The following is a 19864-nucleotide window of genomic DNA, read 5'->3' as shown; positions in this document are numbered from 1 at the left end:
GCATCAGCATTTCAAGATAAGTCTCAACTTATATAAATGAGATCTGAAGATTTACAAATTAAGGTATTTGAACGAAACGGACAAAAGTAGAAACTTTGAATAAACAAGTTGGAAGTGTCATAATCCGACAGAGGCACTTCTGTCTGATGAGGGAGGAGCTACAGCAACGATAAACCCTGAGGAGCGAAACATTGGTTTGTTACTCGATGTTTTTCCTGTCACCGTGACGAACAGATGATTTATCCAATCAGCTGAGGACTTGAAACCCGAGTCTCTTAAGAGCCTTCGCACATTCAAAAAAACTTTATATATATATTCAAAGAAACAAACAACATCAAAGAAACTTTTGATCCTAAAATGTTGAATTTTATTTTTCATCACTTTCACCAAAAAGTTTTTTTTTCTCCAGAAATAAAAACAGTGAAAATTAATGAGAACATGAAAAACTTTTTGGCAAAAATCATTAGTTTTACATTTTATGTGCTTCAACGTTCAAAGTTTTACAGCAATAACTTATGTTTTACAGTGTTATTTGTTTCCAAGGCAACACAGAGCAGGAAGTTTTCAGCCAACAAGATTTCTCAGGAACTTTTCGTCAAACTCACAAACTTTAAACATTTTTACAATTTAGTCGTGAGAAGAAAAAAACATTGAGTCTGATGTCATTCAGAAAAGTTTTCAATGAACAAAAATAAAAAAGTCGTGACGTTCAGGTCTGTCGGAGAAAAAACAATTGACAGTTTTGAGTGAATTAAAAATAATTTATGAACAAAACATCTGTCACCATGGTTACCATCATCGTTAAGAGTGGGGGCAGGGCCATGCAGGGACACAGGCAGAGAGGGCGGGGCTAAGCGCTACACATAATTTCAGTGGTATAAAAACTTGACAGCGGAGGGGGAGGGGCTAGCACTTAAATACAGACTCATTTCCTGTACACTTTTCTCTCCATATTTACACTTGTTATCAACTGAGACGCCCATTTTGTGTCCAAATTTTTCACACTGACGTCACGATGTAAGAGCCGCGCTCACCCCCACTGCTGCCACCACTGCTGCTGCCCCCCTCTCCACCCTTTGGCTCCCGTTTTTTGGTGACGGGGGTGGGGATGAGTGAAGGCCGTGTAGGGGTCGTTGATGACGATGTTGTGCTGGTTGCCGTTGTGGTGGTGGTGGTGGTGACCTCAGTGCTGGTCTTCCTTGGGCTTGGGGTGTAATTGAAAGGGCTGACTCGAGCAGCCACGGCGCCGCTACGTGGCTGACCCCTCTGCTGCTGCTGCGGTTGTTGGCGTTCAGGTGGCAGCGGTTTGTCGTCCAGACTTTCACAGCTGCGACGCAGGTTTAGGTTTGAGGAGGAGGAAGAGGATGAGGAGGGGATCTTACAGGGGACAGGGCTGTCGATGATGGGCGGAGCGTTGGGGGTAGTGGGCGAGCGGGTTGAACAGGAGGAGGAGGAGCGTGGGTTGTTGACGGGACAGTCCTCCAGACGAACCCACACATCCTCAGGTTTCTCTATAAAGCTGCGACTGGCCGAGTCTGCGTTACTCTTTGCTTTCCTCCATGTCCCCTTCGACCTCGCAACACCCTCTTCCTCGCTCCGCCCCTTGTCGCTGGACTCTGATGACGCTGACAGCACGGATGATGAGCTCCCTGTCCGTTTCCATGTCCCCACGCGTGGAAGCGATGTAGAGTGTTTACCGCCGTTCCCTCCTCCTGCACTGCCACCATTTTCACGCTTCCAGGTGCCAGTGCGGCTGAAGCGTGACGACGTCACTTCCTGTGGGCGTGAGGGACTCTCAGAGTGAGAGCGGTTAATGTCATGTCTCCTGGTTGTTGGTGGTAGTGGTGCATCAGGACTGGACGGTGACTCTGTCGCCGCTGCTGCTGCAGCCGCAGATTCTTCAAGCTTCCTCTTCAGTGTCGGACTCGGAGCTTCTTTGATAAAGGTCGATTGCCGGACAAGCGTCGGCTTCTCAGGATCCCCCTTCTGCTTCTTTGTCGTGGAGCCGCTGACCCTTGACGCAGACTCGCTTCTCGGGATGCCACCGCCGCCATTTCTTGCTGTCATGCTCTGTTTGGCCGGTCTGGAGGCTGATGATGATGATGCACTTCCTGGAGATGCTGTGCGTGGCAGCTGTGACAGTTTTCCTCCTTTCTGATTGGCTACTGCTGTCGAGCGAGATGGCGTGGAATCCCGAGATGAGGTGCCTCCTCTGTCATCGCCGCTGCCCGGAGCTTTGGCTATGGCTATGGCTGCAGCTCTGGGTTTGCTCCGCCCCCTGGCTGCTGGCTCCCCCCTTGGCTTTCCTGTGATAAGACTCCTGTACACCTTCTTTCCGCCTCTCAGAGCCTTTGCCTCCTCCTCCTCTTCTTCCTCTTCCTTTTTCTTCTTTATCGTCTCCAGAGTGCTGCGCTCTCCCGGCTTCAGGACCTTCGCTCCTCGCTTCACATCCTCCTTCTCCTCCACCTCCTCATCTGCATTGTTATTGGCTGTCAGGAGGCGGAACGGTGAGCCCACAGACTTAAGGGAGAGGACAGAGTCTGAGTCTGATGATGGTTGGCGGGATATTGGTGAGGCAGCAGCGGCGGCATTTAGGCTACTGACAATAGAGTTTGCGCCTTCTTGGATTGCCTTCCAATCAAACGACTCTGAGTCAGGAGAGGCAGGGCTTCTCGGAGCCTCAGAAGGTTCTTCCTCTGCCAGAATGCTGTCGTTGTCTCTGGGAACAGGGTGTGGCGTGTTGACAGCAGTGGCGGCAGCTTTCTTCTTCTTCTTGGGCATGGCGGAGCTGATGCACTCCTGCAGCAGGTCATCCTCAGAGTCGATGCTGAGCGAGCTGAGCGATGAGTTCCTGGAGAAGCAGACGGGCGTGTCCTCCACGTGGAATGCTTTGGGAGCGTAGCCACTGGCAGCAGTGGGGCGGGGCTTTGACTCCACTTGCGCAGGAGGAGGAGACTTTGTTCCTGTGTTCCCTCCTTCTTGCTGCTCGGGCGGCGGGGGAGCAAACTCTTTGTTGTTGTTCTCTTGGTCAATGTCGCTCAGTGAGCTCAGCGAAGAGTTCCTGGAGAAGCAGACAGGCGTGTCCTCGATGGCAAACTTCTGCTTCTCATCTGTCGCAATCTGATTAGTTGAAGGTTTGGTTCGAGGGAAAACAGCTGCCGTCTGCTGCTTCCTCTTCCTGCCTTCTTCTTCTTGTGTTTTCTTTTCCTGTTCGTCCTTCTCACAGGCACCACCATCGTCTTCATCGAAGTCGAGTGAGCTTAGCGAGTCATTGCGTGAGAAGCAGCATGGCGTTCCTTCGATGGGGGTGTAGTGTCTCGGCGAGTCAAAGGCGAACCCTGGTTTTGCTTTGTTGGTTGTTGCCGCAGTGACACTGTGCGCCACCCTCTGGGGCATCGGCTTCACAGGTGACGTTGGTTTCTTCTTTTGCTGCTGAGAGCTGAGAGGAGTTTGGATTGAAGGAGGAAGAGGAGGAGGGAGGGGCGGGGCTTGCAGGTGCTCACTGTTTGATGTCGTCCTGATTGGTTTTCTTGGTTTGGCTTTTGGCATGGCAGCGCTGATGCACTCTGCGAGGATGTCGTCACCATTCTCTCCTTCAGGAAGACCAGCTCGCCTCCTCTGTGTGGAGGTGGGTGGCACTACAGGAATGATACCTGTTACTGCCTCCTCATTGGGCGGAGAATCGATGGTAAGGTCACTGAGCGAGGTGGCGGTGGAGAAGTTGAGCGGTGTTCCCTCCACGCAGTAAACTCTAGGCACCTCCTCCGGTGGCGGCATGTCCTTCCTCTGCTGTGATTGGGTGCGGCTCTGAGGTGGCAGGAGCTTATAGACAGGAAGCTGGCTGGGTTTCCGTGGCACCGCATGTTGCTGTTTCTTTGGTTTTCGAGACGACTTGGGCATTGCCATGTTGATGCAAGCCTCCAGGATCTCGATGTCGTCATCATCGTCTGATTCGTCAAGGATGGGTTGTGCTGCTTCCGCCACTTTCCTGTCTGTGTTCCTTTCCTCCTCCTCCTCGCTTTTCTTCTTCATCTCTGCTGCGATGTATGGCTCGTCCAGACTGAGTGCGCTCAGACTGGATGCTTGGGAGAAGCCGTGCGGCGTGCTCTCGGTGGCAAAGTGTAGCAGGACGTCAGCGCTGCTCTCTTCTTCGTCCTTCTTCTTGGCTGCTTCCTCGGTCTTCTGCATTGGCTGCGGCGGTGGCGTCTTAGCGCGGCTCGGAGGCATCGTCTGTCCTGGGCTGTCGGGTAGGTCGCTGGGACTCACCACGCCACTTGGAACGCCGCTGGGCTCACTAGAGCGTACAGAGCTGGCAATGGAAGACGTGGAAAAGCTGTCCAGGGAGCTGACAGATGTGCAGCGGCTGAACATCAGTGGCGTCTCCTGAGCGTACTGCTGCTCCGGTGGGCTTTTTGGAGTCCTATTACCGGATGATAATGCCACGTGATGGTGGTGATGGTGGTGGGCGTGGCCGTGGTGGTGATGACTTCGTCGCCCCCGTGTGGAGGGAGCGGAGGCAGTTTGGCTCTCCGCCTCCTTCTGTTGTCGCTGCTGTTGCTCTTCGTGTCCCTCTTTCTCGCTAACAGGAAGTGTCGGGTAATCGTTGCCACCAACACCGCTGACAACACTTCCACCCCGCCTCTTTCTTCCAATGACATCACCATCCTCGTCCTCCTCTGATGACAGTGACGACAGTGAACTGCCTCTGGAGAAACAGATGGGCGTGTCCTCCACACAGTACGTCTGCGTTGACTCTTGGTGACTTTTTGGCACAACCCGATTGGCTGGAGGAGCGGGGCGGAGCTTGCTAGTGGAGGTGGATGAAGGGGGGGCAAGGGTGGGGGCAGTGTTCTCTTCTGACTTGAACAGCGGTTTGTTGGTTGAATCTGTGCCATACTTCAGACTGTAGTCGATTGGCTGCTCGATTGTTGAGTCTCCGCTGTAGTTTGATGTTCCAGAGACAACTACATAGCGTGGCGGGGGGGCAGACGCCATGCGGCTGCTGCTTGTTGCCGATTCGTTACAGTCATTCCTCCTCCTCAGTCTGGCGTCCTGTACATCATCCTCGTCACTCTCAATTCCGCCGCGGTGACTCGGACTCTGTCTCCCAGAATTCAGCTGCTCGTCAGAGTACTTCAGGCTGTAGTTGATGGGTGTGTCCAGCTCCGCACCATCGTCGTCCGCCATGTGGTTGGCGCTGCGGATCTTGTGGGCTAGGTCAGCCGGGTACTTCCTGTAGACGCAGCACTTGTTGGCTCCACTCTCGTCTGACGAGTAGAACGGTTCTGCTGATGGTTTGGTCTTTCCACGGTTGCCGTAGCCGTCGGCGCTTGTCACGCTGTTGAGGCTGTCACTGGACGCTCGAACGCTGGGCGGGAAAATCGGCCGAGGGTAAGAAGTTTCCTCCCCCATCCTCTTTGATCCGTCTCCGTTTTTTGGGCTCGAGAGCACCGGTGTGTTGGCATACGAGCGAGTTGTGCTCCCTCCTCCTACGGCGCCATTACAGCCCCTCCCCTTTCTGTGAGCTGCCTTGGGGCTCAGGTTGTCAATGTTGTCGAAAGTTTCTGACAGCTGCTGTGCGTCCAGCTCCTCGAATAATGCCTTCTGTTTGCGGGCATGCAGAGATGGGGCGCCAGCGCCTGGCGACACAACGCTGGCATCCTTGTAGCGTGCTGGGCGGTTGGCCATTAGGTTGCGCAGGGCGGCGGCGCTGCCCATGGCGATCATTTTGTGGCGGGAGTGAATGAGATTACGTAGCATGCCCACAGCGCCCAGCTCCCATAACGCCTCTTGGTCTTTGGCGTCTCGAGCAGACAGGTTCCATAGCGTCCCGCAAGCGTTGGACACGATGGTCAGACTGTGAGACTTGAGGTGCTGCAGCAGAGTCGGCAGACAACCATGCTCACGCAGGATTTGCCTGTAAGACGACACAGAGGAAGCAGAAGATGAAGGGTCAGAAGAGAGGATTTGCAGTAATCTGCTTGTTTTTCTGGTTTCAGTTATTTTTACCTGTGCGCCTCGTTGGTGGCAATGAGACTGGACACATTCCGCAAGATGCCGCCACCGCTCTCAATGATGGCGAGTGTGTTTGTGTGGCTGCGGTGAGTCAGAGTTCCAACTAGAAAGGCCAGAGCGCCGTCCACTGCGCATATGTCCGCCTTGTTTTCCGTACAGTGAGCCGACAGGTTCCAGAGCGCACTCAGTACAGACTTCAGCGTCGACTCCTGACGTAAAAGAAGAAAATAAGTGTTTGCGATCAGGCTCAGTTCACATCACGACAACAAACAAATATAGTGAAGGTTTATTTACCTTCTGCACTTCGAGGGCGCAGCCCATCAGCGCTCGCACACTGCCGACCTCTCGAAGCGTCTTCTTACTGTTGACATCAGCACGCCACGACAAGTTCCTCAAAACGCTTGCTATCACCTGAAAAGGAGACAACATAGTCAGTCACTCACACTGGTTACCATGGCGACAGGTGCCATGTGGTTGCTGAGGTGACGGGTGAACATACCTGCTGCAGGTCTTCACTCTCAGACTTCAGCTGAGCGACCATCGCTCTCATGCAGCCCTTCATGGAGCAGAGCGTTGCCTGATGGGAAATCAATCAAGATGCTGTGATCTGATTGGTTACTGAGCTTAGAATAATAAAAATAAAACCACAAGATCAGAAATGATCAAATAAATTACAAACATTAAATATCACAGATTCACTTCGTTTGAGCTTCTTTAAGGTCGGCGAATCATTTATATTAAAAATAATAATAATAATGAGGAAACAGACGACACCTTTAAAATCAATCAAATGTTAAAACATATTGATCAGTCATGAACATGAGACCAAACCTTATTCGCCACATCTCCGAAGGTGAGGTTGGTGAGTGCCATGCCGGCGTATCGCCGCAGAGTGACGCTGTAGTGATCGCTGCTCAGACCGAACATCTCACAGTCCACCTGCAGCAGCTCCGCAACCGCCTGCAGACCACCTGCAGGGACGAAAAACCCACAGACACATGAGTGTCAGAATCGCTGGGGTGACATCTAGTGTCAGTGAATATGATCACATGTTATTAGCAGTTGTTTAACTCACCAAGTTCGTTCATCGCGTGTCGATGTTCCTCATCGAAGGAAAGCTTCATGAGAACACAGACGGCGGGACAGATCTGATGGTCGACTGGAGATGGCACTGGACACAAAGTTACACAAACACTCATTTATATAGTACAGTGTTTGTTGAATCCTGCTCTCTAATTGGTTAGTGGGTGTGTAACTCACTGGGGTTGTCCTCCTGGTCGACGCCCCTCTCGTGGTTTTCCTGCCAGCTCCAACAGGCCTCACAGTAATGACGCACCTGCTCCAGCAGATGGAGCACTCTGATCTCGCGCCGCCCTCGCTTGTCGTCCGGCTGACTGTGCACAATGTTGTGCAGCGCCGCTGACGCCCGGGCACGGGCCTCCTTACTGCCGCGGGAGTTACCTGAGCAAAGGGAAGATTTATACAATGATAAATTAATTAGTAAATAAAAAGTTGAGGAGAGAGCGTTACCTATGACGGAAAACCACATGGTTACCTAGCAAAAGGGAGTCCTTGTCGTTGCCGTGCAGCAGTTGGATAAGCAGCGGCAGACAGCCGGACTGACGCATGGCGATGCACGAGTCTTGTGAGCTTGACATGGCGAGAAGCGTCCGCGACATGTCATCTTTATCATGAGTCCCGAGCATTGACAGGAGACTGTACACCATCTCCACCTGCAGTGGGCGACACTGTGTCAGCAGCCCTTTTTCCACACGGGTGAAATATCTCTGGGCACAGTTGCCAGGCAGAATTCTCACCTTGGTTCCAAGGTGACTGGTGATTCGTCGAGGCACAGAGTAGTTTGTTTCATTGGCAGGTTCTTGGTCCAATCGACTGCCGGAGCTCTGGAGGAGAAAGAACAGGATCAAGGATCGAACCGAGAGAAACGTCCCAACAACAAACAGAACCAGAAAGTTCACCTGAGCGCTAGTCAGTCCGCTGCTGTCGCTCGCCCCCTGAGCTCCTTCCTCCTGTAGAGAGAGAAGGAACAAGTGAAAGTCTCTGATGCATCACATGATGATATCACAGGTCACACAATGACGTCACAGAACAGGTAAGGTTACCTCAAGTCGAGCTCCAAGTCTCAGGATGTCCTTTTCTATCTGTTGAATACGAGACACACGCGCCTGAAAACACACACACATTCAGAATTAAGTGAATTATTATTATTAATATTATCATTAATACCAGAGTTGTGGCCAAAAATATTTTGTGAGGTCAAGCTGACCTTTGACCTTGAGTCCAAGTGAAAGTTAAAGGAGTTGTTTCTGAGATATCAGGTCAGAGGTCAGACAGGTCAGAGTTTGGACGGTTGAGATGTTACCTGAGCTCTCCTCTCCATCTCCTGACAGGAGCCCAGCTGTTCCTCCATCGCGGAGCGAATCTGACGAGCCTCAAACTCCAGCTGACGACGACTCATATCCGTCTGCAGCGTGAACTGAAATAACAACAACCACTGTGATTGGCTGCTAGACAGTGAAAAGCACCCTGGGAGTCGTAGTTGACTTCTCTCCTTTGACTGGATCACATATAAAGCAGTTAAGGGCTAACCCAGCCTGAGCAGCAGAGGATCATGGGTACTGTTGTTTTACTTGACTAGTAAATGAAAGGAAACGTGTTCTCACGTTCTCTGTGAGTGGCAGACTGTCGATCCTCTTTGTCAGGTTCTGCAACTGAGCGTAGTACCAGTCCTTCTCCTTCTCCTCCTTCTCCAGCTCAGCCAATAAGAGAGACCTGTCAATGAGCAACAACCAATCACTGGGCAGAACATGGGAGGGGGCGGGCAGGGCAAAAGCAGCATCCAATCACAGAGCAGACACTTGATTAACTACGCACACAGAAGATTCCAGCACATAGACGGATCCATGAAGCATGTTCAGTGAGATGATGATTCAAGGTTTCATCTCTTTTCTAACTTTAGATGTGTTGTAAAGAGTTCATACTCACTAACACTGCCCCCTACTGACAGAACAATAGCATGACAGCAACGAGCGGAGCAACAAACCAGCAGCAGATGGATCATGTGACAGGAAGCGATTATATCTAAACTGATCTCAGACATGTTCTCTCTGCAGCTGACACTATCAGCACAATCAATAATATCGTTCTGCAGCTCCCCCTGGTGCTCAGTGTGTAACAGTACAACAGAGGCAACAGCTGTAATAAGTAGAGTTACCTTTCTTTCTCCAGCTCCTCCAGACAGCGGTCTTGGCCATCTCTACCCGCAGATGGCAGCCCTCTCCTGGGGAAGGGAGTGGTGCTCTGAGGGCCCCCAGCTGCACCTCCAGGGGTCCCAGACCCAGAGGAGGCCGAGCTGGAAGAGGACGAGGGCTGAAGAGGAGGCCTGGACCTGGATTTAAAACCTGCAGCATCCATGCTCATCTCTGGAAGACAGACATGACCTTCATGTTTAAGATGTGGTGTATGTTTACATGTAAACGTATGTTTGTTAGATATGTTTGTGTTCTACTTGTTTATATTTCTATGAGAGTGTGTGGGTGTTCTATATGTGTTTTTTCTACGTTTGTGTTCTGTATGTGTGTTCTATGTGTTCTATGTGTTCTATGTGTCTTCTTCACCTTTCAGTCTTTCGATGAGCTCCAGCTGAGATCCAGACGTTTCTCCAGACTCTTCTTCTATGGTGCCCTGCAGCTGCTTCAGCACTTCCTGTTTTACAAGAGGAGAAAATAACGGTGGTACAGAGTGACATCACAGGTCACCGCTGTGACGTCACCGGTTTCTAAGTAACAATAAGGGGCAACACAGAGAAGCTTTAATATTCTATTAAGACACTTAGGCTTTAAAATGTCAATAAAGATGAAGAATCATCAGCTGACAAAAAGAAGAACAATAAACTGATTCATAAACTCTCCCTTTGTGTGTGTTTATGAATATGTGAGAGTGTCTCTCTCGCCAAGCTAAAGTAACTCACCACGATGAAACGACAGCGCTCAAACAGCGACATGATGAAAGTAACAACACTCACTCTGTTTGCTGCTCATCCACACAAAACAGGAAACGGGAAATAGGAAACAGGAAGTGAGTGTATGTTTGCGGAGGAAGGACGGACATTAAGGAATCACTGACGACAAGAACAATAAGACTACAAAAAAAGAAAAGAAAAAGAAACCGAAAAAATATAAAACAAAAAGGATAAAGTGAAGGAAAACAAGAACAGAGAAAAAAAACAGAACGGAAAATAATTTTAATAAAGAAAATTTAAGTAACAGATTGAAAAAAAAGACAAAAGGGGAGAAAAGTAATGACCCAAAGAAAAACAGGGGGAAAGACAGGAGAGGAAAACACTGAAAGAAGAATGAAAGAAACGAGTAAATGAAGGACAGAAGAGACAAAAAGATGGTCACAGAGGACAGAACGCTCACTCTGACAGGTTTCCAGAGTCCTGTGTGTCAAACCCAAGATCCTCAAACAGACACACACAACACACAGAGACACACACAGAACACAGACGCCTCAGCCTGAACAACAACCAGCTCATTCTGAAGATCAGAGCGCGTGACTGAGGGAGAGAAACACTGACGTCTATGGTTCAGAGACAGCAGAACAGCGCCCCCTGTCAGCTGATTCTAAGGAGAACAGAGCCCCCAGCTGACTCTGAGCAGAACAGCGCCCCCTGTCAGCACTGACCTTCATGTTGGACGCCTCCGTCTCCAGCTTGGTCAGGTGGTTGGAGTTGTCCTGCAGTTCTTGTCTCAGGTTTGAGTTCTCCATCTTTAAAACTTCCACTTGTCTCAGCAGCTGGTCATACGACGCCGCCGCCATGATGGAAGAGCCACGGCTGACCTGAAACACACAACACGTTGAGTGGTACTGTAGTACAGTAATACTGTGGTATTGTAATGCTGGTATACTGTGGTACGTTAATACTGGAGGACCACAGATAATAATCAGACACTTAATTTCAACAACATACACAGTGGAAGTGAATTATTATGCAGCTGATTTTCTTTTTCATGTGCAATAACACCACTCATGTGCAATTTGTGTAATATTACTGTTTTTGTTCATCATCATATTGATTCCACATCATGTGCAATATTCCATATTGTTTACTCCTTTATTTTTCATTTCTACTTACTGCCATTTTAGTTAAGTATTAGTTTCTCTGTCTAATTTAACTGATCTTATTCTCATTTCTATTGATGTCTACTAATAGGCACTGGTTCTTCATTATTCAGTTAACACTTCATTTTATTTCATTTTAAATACACTTATATATTTACTTTTTTTATCTTGACTTATATTTTAAACTTCTTTTTTCTGTTTCTCTCCCCACTGTATTCTATTCTACTATATATTGTTATGTACTGTAATATTGGAGCAAGCTGGCACAAGGGTTCAGGATTAATGAAGTCTTATCTTACCGTGGCACTGTAATACTTATATACTGTGGGACTGGGGTACTGTAATTCTGTAATACTGTTGTGTTACAGCACCACCGTAGTACAATACTATGCCAGTATTTTAACTACTGTACTGCAGTACCATTACACTGTACTGCCATACTACTACATTGTACTGCAGCACTACTAGACTGTACTACTAAACTGTACTGCACTATAACTACATGTTACTATGGTAACATTACACTATACTACTACACTGAACTATGGTGCTATGACACTACACTACTACACTGTACAGCAGTGCTTCTACACTATACTACTACACGGTACTGCAGTATAACCACACATTACTGCTGTATAACCACGTTTTCTGTAGTAGTAGAACATTGTATTGCAAGAGTACCACACTGTACTGCAGTATGACCATGCTTTTCTGCAGTAGTACTACACTGTATTGCAATAGTACCCAATTTTAATGCAGTATAACCACACTGTGTTGCAATAGTACCACATTGCACTGCAGTACAGCCACACTGTTCTGCAGTAGAACTACACTGCACCGCTGTATAACCACACTGTACTGCTGTAGTACCACGCTGTAATGCAGTATAAACACACTGGACTGCAGTTTTCTTTCAGATGAGGACTCAGTTTCTGCTTCATCAATAATTCATCAATCACATTCTGATCGATGCTAATGATCAGTGACCAGTGTGATCAGAGTCAAACTGCAGCATCTGATCAGTAAACAACAAATATACAAACAGGAGAAAGGACAGAAGAGAACAACAGCCTCTGCCTCTCCTCCTCCTCCTCCTCCCACCATCTCCTTCATCCCCTTCATCCTCCATCACTGGTCGGCCATTTTCTCTCCCTCCTCACTCCTCCCTCCATCATCCCAGTCTTCTCCACCTCCCCCCTCTCTCCATCTATACATGCTCCCTCTCTCTTTCTCTGCTACTCTTCCTCTTCCTTTCCTTTCATCACACAAAACAGAATAAATGAAAGGAAAAGAAAAACACACACAGAACAGACGATGAAGGAGAGAAACCCATGCCCCCCCTCCCCCTCACTCATTCATTCACCACATAGCAAACTGATAGAACAGTTTAATGGATGAATAGATGAAGGATGGAGAGATTTTGGATAAAGAAAGAGAAAATGGCAGCTCACCCCATCGCTGTCGCCTCCATCTCCCTCCCTCTCTCTCTCTCTGTCTGACAGAGGGCAGTCAGCTGGGCAAGTGAGCAGCCAATCACAAGCCAGAGACAGGCAGAGGGGGAGGGGAGGGGAGGCAGGAGGGATGGGCAGCCCCCCTTGTACTCCCAGCATGCTTTGCAGCAGATGCTGCAGGAAGACTGACCGGGTTAGGGAGATATTAACACACAAAATCACACACACAAAATCACACACACACACAATCCCACACACAAACCAGTTGTACTCCACAGTTCTTATAATCACTGAGAACATATGAATGTGTGACCTGCAGACAGGGGGCATTGTTGCAGCAGTTTCCTGCTGCATAATATCCTCAAGAAATAAACCATAAATTAAATAAACCACACACAAAACCAAAACAATAAATAAAATGGACTCTCTTGCTCTGTTAATAAAAATTGCTCTTGAATAAATATTAAACATTTGGCTCAGGGTATATGTAACCACCTCGGTAAACAGGGTGGTAACGATGTAGATGACAAACTTAGGATCATGTGTTAAGTTATGAATCGATGGAGTCGGATCATGAATCAGCGTCGCTCCGGTCACTTTAACACTGAGTCCTGAATGTTCACGTCTCGTGTTGTACTGAGCACAGAATGTTGACGACTCGCTCTTCATGATGATTAAATGCAGCCTCATAAACTCTGGAGTCCTGACCTCCCCTGGTATTGGCCCCATTGTATAGGTCATAAACCCAGTCTCCTCCGTGTTAGCAGTTTGGACACGGACCAAACTAATCGTCATTTTTAGGTAGATCCTCTCACACTTCTCAAGTCTTCATTTTCTGCTAGGTTTGGTTTTTAACTAGTTTCATGATATATAAACAGTCTGAGTTGTCATGATATATATACAGTCACTGAAAGTGTTTATATACAGTCACTGAAAGTGTTTATATACAGTCACTGATTGTCTCTAATAAAGTAGCTGATTTTCTCAACATACAGTTGCTCGTCGTCTATGTATGGCCACTGATTGTGTTTAAATAAAGTAGCTGATCATCTTTACATGAGCCGGTTTTAGACATGACCTGCGGAGGAACTCTGGAGAATTGGATCCGGACTCTCTCCGCAGTTTGTCTTTCAAACATGAAAAACACAGCGACAGTTCACAACAGCAACAAATCCACCACAGCACTCAGGTGAGAGGAGCAGCAGCAGACAGAGGCAGGAAGTGACGAATTCATCCTGCTGCGGAGATCATGTGTTTACAGCTGTAAGCCCACAAGCTGTGGACATGTTCATCAGTATGTGTGTGTGTCAGTGCTTTTTCACATGCAACGTCATCAATGCATTCGCTTGCAGTGAATCTACAGTCACATATAATGATAATATATATACAGTCACTGATGGTCTTTATATACAGTCACTGATCGTCTTTATATACAGTCACTGATCATCTTTATATACAGTCACTGATCATCTTTATATACAGTCACTGATCGTCTTTATATACAGTCACTGATGGTCTTTATATACAGTCACTGATGGTCTTTATATACAGTCACTGATGGTCTTTATATACAGTCACTGATGGTCTTTATATACAGTCACTGATGGTCTTTATATACAGTCACTGATGGTCTTTATATACAGTCACTGATGGTCTTTATATACAGTCACTGATGGTCTTTATATACAGTCACTGATCGTCTTTATATACAGTCACTGATGGTCTTTATATACAGTCACTGATGGTCTTTATATACAGTCACTGATGGTCTTTATATACAGTCACTGATGGTCTTTATATACAGTCACTGATGGTCTTTATATACAGTCACTGTGTCTTATATACAGTCACTGATCGTCTTTATATACAGTCACTGATGGTCTTTATATACAGTCACTGATGGTCTTTATATACAGTCACTGATCGTCTTTATATACAGTCACTGATGGTCTTTATATACAGTCACTGATGGTCTTTATATACAGTCACTGATGGTCTTTATATAAAGTCACTGATGGTCTTTATATACAGTCACTGATCATCTTTATATACAGTCACTGATCATCTTTCTATAGAGTCACTGATGGTCTTTATATACAGTCACTGATGGTCTTTATATAAAGTCACTGATGGTCTTTTATAATCATTCTATATCACTGTCTCTTTTATAGAGTCACTGATGGTCTTTATATACAGTCACTGATGGTCTTTATATAAAGTCACTGATGGTCTTTATATACAGTCACTGATCATCTTTATATACAGTCACTGATCATCTTACGATCTTTTATACAGTACTGATGGTCTTATATAGTCACTGATGGTCTTATATACAGTCACTGATGGTCTAGTCACGTCATCTTATAAGTCTTATATACAGTCACTGATGGTCTTTATATAAAGTCACTGATGGTCTTTATATATGGGTTTACAGTCACTGATCATCTTTATATAAAGTCACTGATCATCTTTATATACAGTCACTGATCATCTTTATATACAGTCACTGATCATCTTTATATACAGTCACTGATGGTCTTTATATACAGTCACTGATCATCTTTATATACAGTCACTGATCATCTTTATATACAGTCACTGATGGCATTCTTTATATACAGTCACTGATGGTCTTTATATACAGTCACTGATGGTCTTTTTATACAGTCTCTGTTCGTCTCACAGCACAAGTGTTACTCACAATATCAGTAATACTAAAAGTATCAGTGTCATCGCAGTGTCAGCAGTATTGCAGTATCAGTAATACTCACAGTATCAGCAGTACTCACAATATAAGCAGTAGGCACAGTATTAAAAATACTCACAATATCAGTAATACTAAAAGTATCAGTGTTACTCGCAGTTGTACTGCAGTATTAGCTACGTTAACTAGGCTAACTGCCCCGCTATGTTAGCATCTTTTACCAGAATAGATCCAGAACAGCTGATTTTCTTCACCGTGTTTCAGCTCCTCTTCCTCCCGGTGCCCCTGAACCCAGTGACCGTCACCGGGGAGTTCACTGAGCCTCCGAGAACCGACATCCCACCAAAACAAACGGTTAGCGCGGAGCTAAGCTAACAGCTAGCAGCGAGGCCGTTCTTACCTTCCCGGTTGGGAGGAAACAAAGTCCGCCACGGACAGCGGCAGCTTCACGGGAACATCCCCGGGGAAACACACGGTGCCGGTTAACGAGTCGTTACAGACGGAGGAGGCTCCTCATGTTTCCGGACAGAGCGGGAAAAGTTTCTCAAAGTCCAGGGAAGTTTTAACTCGCTCTTATTGTTGTGGAAGAACCGCTGCTGTGGACCGCCATCTTGTTTCTGTGTGTCACTGCGAGGAGAGGTAGAGTACAGTAATGTAACGTACCGCGTTACAGTTACTGCGTGTACATGTACTCTGGTCCGTATGAGTACCAGATGAGCGCAGTAACTGCAACGAGGTACATTGTACTTACACACATGACGTTTCTCCGCTGTTTCATTTTCAATAGAGGCACTGTATATATTCAATACATATATGTATACATGTATAAATACAGATATTACACTGGCTCTTTTATTCTTTAAAACTAATCTAGAGTTAAAGAGAATATCATAGTTTTCAGTGAAGAACAAACAACAAGCACAACAAATAAAATTAGAAAACTTATCTCTTATAAGAAGATACAGTCCGCTGCAGATAAACTAAATATTACATTACACGTAATACTGTTTTCATCAGGAGATTTTAATGTGGATTATCTTTCGATTTTTAAGTAAATGTATTGTTTTTATTTTATTTATTTGTTTACTTTGTTAATGTCTGCTTTTATTGTGAAGGTCTCGCATGGAAGCAGCCTTCCTTATCCGGTGGTTAAAAAGATGGCGGCGGCTGCTGAGGCCACAGACAGCTTTGTGTTTTTCGCGCGGCTGTAGGTTTTTGCCGCCGGTAAACAACCGGAGCGCTCCGGTGCTGACGTCATGAGGAGCGGGTCACCGCGCAGGGTTACCGGATGCCTCGCGTGAACCGGACAGTCGTTTTAACGCTGCTGATCGTCAGCAGCTCCGTGTTCCTGCTGTTCCAGCTGTATTACTACCGGACGTACGTCAGCAAGGTGAGGAGGAGCGTCACGTAAACAAGGAAGTGGCCTCATTTAGACTTTATGTTATTTAAATGTTTGTTATGTTGAGAATGTGTCGTCACTCTTTAGCAAATTAAAAAGATTCTAATCCTAACATGTCTTCTGCAGGCTGGTCCTCACATCCTGAGCAGAACCGGTCAACTGACCGCCAGCGACATCCAATGGGTGAGTCAGCGTCAGTGACGTTGTATTGTTTGTGTTACACTGACACACAATGATCACATACATGTTGCATGTTCTCCACATGTTTGTGTAGGTTCTTCTCCAGGCAGAGACATGCAGGTTGTTGTGCAGTTGAATGGAGACAGTCAGTGTGATCAGCAGGTCGTTGGACATTGTCTCTGTACACATGTCTTATATGAGGACATCTGTCACAGTCCTGTCCTGATAGGGTTTTCCATGGTAACTCTCATGTTTCATGTCTCTGCAGCAGACAGTGAAGAAGTTCCTGGCGTTGGCACAGCGGTTCAGGCTGCCCATGTTTCTTGCCGACACCGCAGCGCTCACATTACTCTCCCAGGATGCTTTGCGACAGCGTGACCGGCAGGTGCGGGAGCCGCATTGCAGCTTTCTCTGCACTGACCGGCCAATCACATCGTTCGCTGTGCACGCCAACCTGTGGAAGTATGATGTGAGTAGGATGAGAGATTTATGACACGTTTACCCTCATGTTTTTATATAATGTGACTTTTGTCAAATTATTTACTTCTTTTTTTTCTGTCAGTCTGGCTTCCTATTGGCTGTTGAGCAGAAAGGCTTTGAGCTGCTGCAGCTGCGAGGAGAGGATCCCCGATTGGCCAGCCTGGACACTTTGTCAGGAGAGGACATCCCCCTGCACTTCCTCTTCCGCCTCAATGGTTACATCATCCAGGTGAGTGAGGCCACATCACCTGATGACACCTCCAAACATTTAGTGACTTCATAGGATCAAAATGATATGATGATGTTTTGCCGCAGGTGGTATTCCTGTACGAGCGAAGCGGGAACTATCTGTGGCACGGAGCGCTACGTCTCAAAGCTAACAGGGACCGGAGCTTCGCACCGTTTAAGCTGCTTGACTACGGACGTCATGCCGGAGCCTATGACAGGTACAGCAACACGTATGAAGACAAGAGTGTTTGACTGTGGTTGAATCAGTGTCAGTAAACACACTCACTTTAAATAGTCACTGTTACACTGACGACTGTACGTTTATACTGAATCCAGTCTGAGGGGGCGCCAAAAACGTATGGATATTTTAACGGGTCATACAGAAAGTAGACCCAGACTAGACATTTAGGGGCCCCACAGAAAAGACAAGTGTCTTTATACATTATCCTCATCATTTTCCTGAGGATGAGGCAGTTCACAGATCAATCAGTGAACTGTATACTTATTTGTATAGCCCATATTCACAAATCACAATTTGTCTCATAGGGCTTTAACAATGTGTGACCTCTGTTCTTAACCCTCAACAAGAGTAAGGAAAAACTACCAAAAAGCACCGTGTTAGTCCCGTGTCACAGTCCTGCACTAATTAAACGTGTTAAATGTGCTTGCCCCCTGCAGGCCAGAGCTGGTCCTGACTGTCCTGGATGGCCTCGACATTCAAGTCCCGCGCAACGTTTCCCACTTCTTGTCCGAGCAGCAACATGCCCACTTCCTGGAGTGTCGTTACCGTGACGCCCGTAACTTCTTGCAGGTCTGACAGAAGATATATATATATATATATATATCTTATAAATTTGCTGATTTTAGCTGAGCTTTCAACCACATGATGAAAAGCCAGGATCTTGAGTCATTATTTTGTTACAAAATTAAATAAGAATGAATAAATAGATTGTCTTTCTCCACTATGTGTGAATGTAGCTCTATCCTGATGACACATCTCCAACGGCGATGGATTTTCACAGAAAAGCAAAGTCGTTGCTTCATTTAGCCGCTCGAACGCTCAAACAACTCAACATCCCCTTCTGGCTCAGCAGCGGCACCTGTCTGGGTAATGTGCTAACTTGCTAACTTTTTGACATGATGACATCACAGCATCATCAACAGATGTCTCTGCCTCTCTCGCCCCCTGCAGGCTGGTTCAGGCAATGCAGTATTATTTCGTACAGTCGTGATGTCGATATAGGGATTTCTATCGCAGACTTCCGGTGGGACATCATTGCAGCATTCAGAGACGCCGGACTGTCACTCAAACACAAGTTTGGAAAGGTCAGATATTTATAAAACTAAATTTATTTTATTTTATTTGCAGGTGGTTGTTTAAGTGAAGGTAGTGTTTTGAAGGGTTGTGTGTATTTTAAAACATTTTTTTTAAACTGTTTAATTTTCATGTTGTATTTTGTCTTTAAGTGTCTCTAATTTTTTTGAAGCTAGTGTGTGTTTGATTTTGAAGGCTTCTTTTATTTCGAAGTGCAGGTGGAGGACAGTCTGGAGCTGTCATTTGTAAGTGAGGATGTCAAACTGGACATTTTCTTCTTCTATGAAGACGGAGACATCGTCTGGAATGGAGGAACACAGGCGAAGAGCGGCAGGAAGTTCAAGTGAATAAAAGATTAACATTAAATAAGTTTTATGACTCTTCTGTCATCTGGTTTAAATATGTCCCACTTTTGTTATCGATAAAGTTTTTTATGTTTGTTCTTCGTCAGGTACATCTTCCCTCGGTTCTCTCTTTGCTGGACGGAGCTTCTCGAGCTGAAAGTTCGTGTTCCGTGTGAAACCCTTGACTATGTGACGGCAAATTACGGTTCCTCCTGGAGCATCCCGGTGAGGAGCTGGGACTGGAAGTCATCGCCTAGCAACGTGCAAGAGAATGGGGCGTGGCCTCGTGCGGAGTGGGTGGAGCTTATCCAAGTTTACTGAGAGGAAACTACAAAAAGATGGAAAATAAGATTAACACTGAAACTACGAATGTAGTGGGGGAAAACAGGAAGTTGAATTGATTTTTGTGTAACCCTCATAACTAATAAACAGTTATGGTTTAATTCATTTTATTCACACTGTTTCAATAAGTCCTTTCAAATATTTAACATTTTAATTTCTTACTGACAATTTAAACACTGCCCCCGTTTCCATGGAAACCAGGGGGCATGTTGGTGGTGGTGGGAGACCTATCAATATCAACCTCTGATCAGCTGTGAA

The 19864-nt window shown here is 46.5% G+C and overlaps 2 protein-coding genes across 5 annotated transcripts; one reads left to right on the top strand and one right to left on the bottom strand.

The window, feature by feature from the left end:
- Nucleotides 1–344: 344 nt before the first annotated feature.
- On the bottom strand, nucleotides 345–15854 carry apc (APC regulator of WNT signaling pathway). Of its 3 annotated transcripts, none has more exons than XM_035183974.2 (17): nucleotides 15719–15854; nucleotides 10723–10878; nucleotides 9654–9741; nucleotides 9251–9458; nucleotides 8700–8808; nucleotides 8399–8512; nucleotides 8139–8201; nucleotides 7995–8045; nucleotides 7833–7919; nucleotides 7571–7748; nucleotides 7276–7476; nucleotides 7091–7186; nucleotides 6847–6986; nucleotides 6515–6592; nucleotides 6310–6426; nucleotides 6010–6224; nucleotides 345–5917 (listed from the first exon to the last, which is right to left on the bottom strand). In XM_035183974.2, the coding sequence occupies exons 2-17, from the start codon at nucleotides 10855–10857 to the stop codon at nucleotides 1000–1002; spliced, it is 6798 nt and encodes a 2265-aa protein (XP_035039865.2). In that variant the 5' UTR covers nucleotides 10858–10878; nucleotides 15719–15854; the 3' UTR covers nucleotides 345–999. The 3 variants fall into 3 exon arrangements, with proteins under 3 accessions (XP_035039865.2, XP_035039866.2, XP_035039864.2); XM_035183975.2 differs by lacking the exon at nucleotides 15719–15854 and adding an exon at nucleotides 15540–15689; XM_035183973.2 differs by lacking the exon at nucleotides 15719–15854 and adding an exon at nucleotides 12615–12683.
- Nucleotides 15822–19711, top strand: fktn (fukutin). Of its 2 annotated transcripts, none has more exons than XM_035183977.2 (11): nucleotides 15822–15957; nucleotides 16434–16708; nucleotides 16844–16900; nucleotides 17169–17366; nucleotides 17460–17606; nucleotides 17693–17823; nucleotides 18284–18416; nucleotides 18584–18713; nucleotides 18798–18931; nucleotides 19139–19263; nucleotides 19372–19711. In XM_035183977.2, the coding sequence occupies exons 2-11, from the start codon at nucleotides 16607–16609 to the stop codon at nucleotides 19583–19585; spliced, it is 1371 nt and encodes a 456-aa protein (XP_035039868.1). In that variant the 5' UTR covers nucleotides 15822–15957; nucleotides 16434–16606; the 3' UTR covers nucleotides 19586–19711. The 2 variants fall into 2 exon arrangements, with proteins under 2 accessions (XP_035039868.1, XP_035039867.1); XM_035183976.2 differs by having other exon boundaries at nucleotides 17166–17366.
- Nucleotides 19712–19864: the final 153 nt, after the last annotated feature.

The sequence above is a fragment of the Hippoglossus stenolepis genome, chromosome 18 (assembly GCF_022539355.2).
Source record: "Hippoglossus stenolepis isolate QCI-W04-F060 chromosome 18, HSTE1.2, whole genome shotgun sequence".
In the NCBI taxonomy this organism is placed as follows: domain Eukaryota; kingdom Metazoa; phylum Chordata; class Actinopteri; order Pleuronectiformes; family Pleuronectidae; genus Hippoglossus; species Hippoglossus stenolepis.
Note: the sequence above shows the minus strand (reverse complement) of the source record. Positions and strands in the feature narration are given on the sequence as shown.

Coding starts and splice junctions, on each gene's coding strand:
- fktn (XM_035183976.2), top strand. CDS start 16,607: ATGCCTCGCGTGAACCGGACAGTCGTTTTAACGCTGCTGATCGTCAGC. Junction 17,607..17,692: donor TCAATGGTTACATCATCCAG/GTGAGTGAGGCC, acceptor GTTTTGCCGCAG/GTGGTATTCCTGTACGAGCG. Junction 17,824..18,283: donor CATGCCGGAGCCTATGACAG/GTACAGCAACAC, acceptor TGCCCCCTGCAG/GCCAGAGCTGGTCCTGACTG.
- apc (XM_035183974.2), bottom strand. CDS start 10,857: ATGGCGGCGGCGTCGTATGACCAGCTGCTGAGACAAGTGGAAGTTTTA. Junction 7,187..7,275: donor CGACCAGGAGGACAACCCCA/GTGAGTTACACA, acceptor CTTTGTGTCCAG/TGCCATCTCCAGTCGACCAT. Junction 6,593..6,846: donor TCGGAGATGTGGCGAATAAG/GTTTGGTCTCAT, acceptor ATTTCCCATCAG/GCAACGCTCTGCTCCATGAA.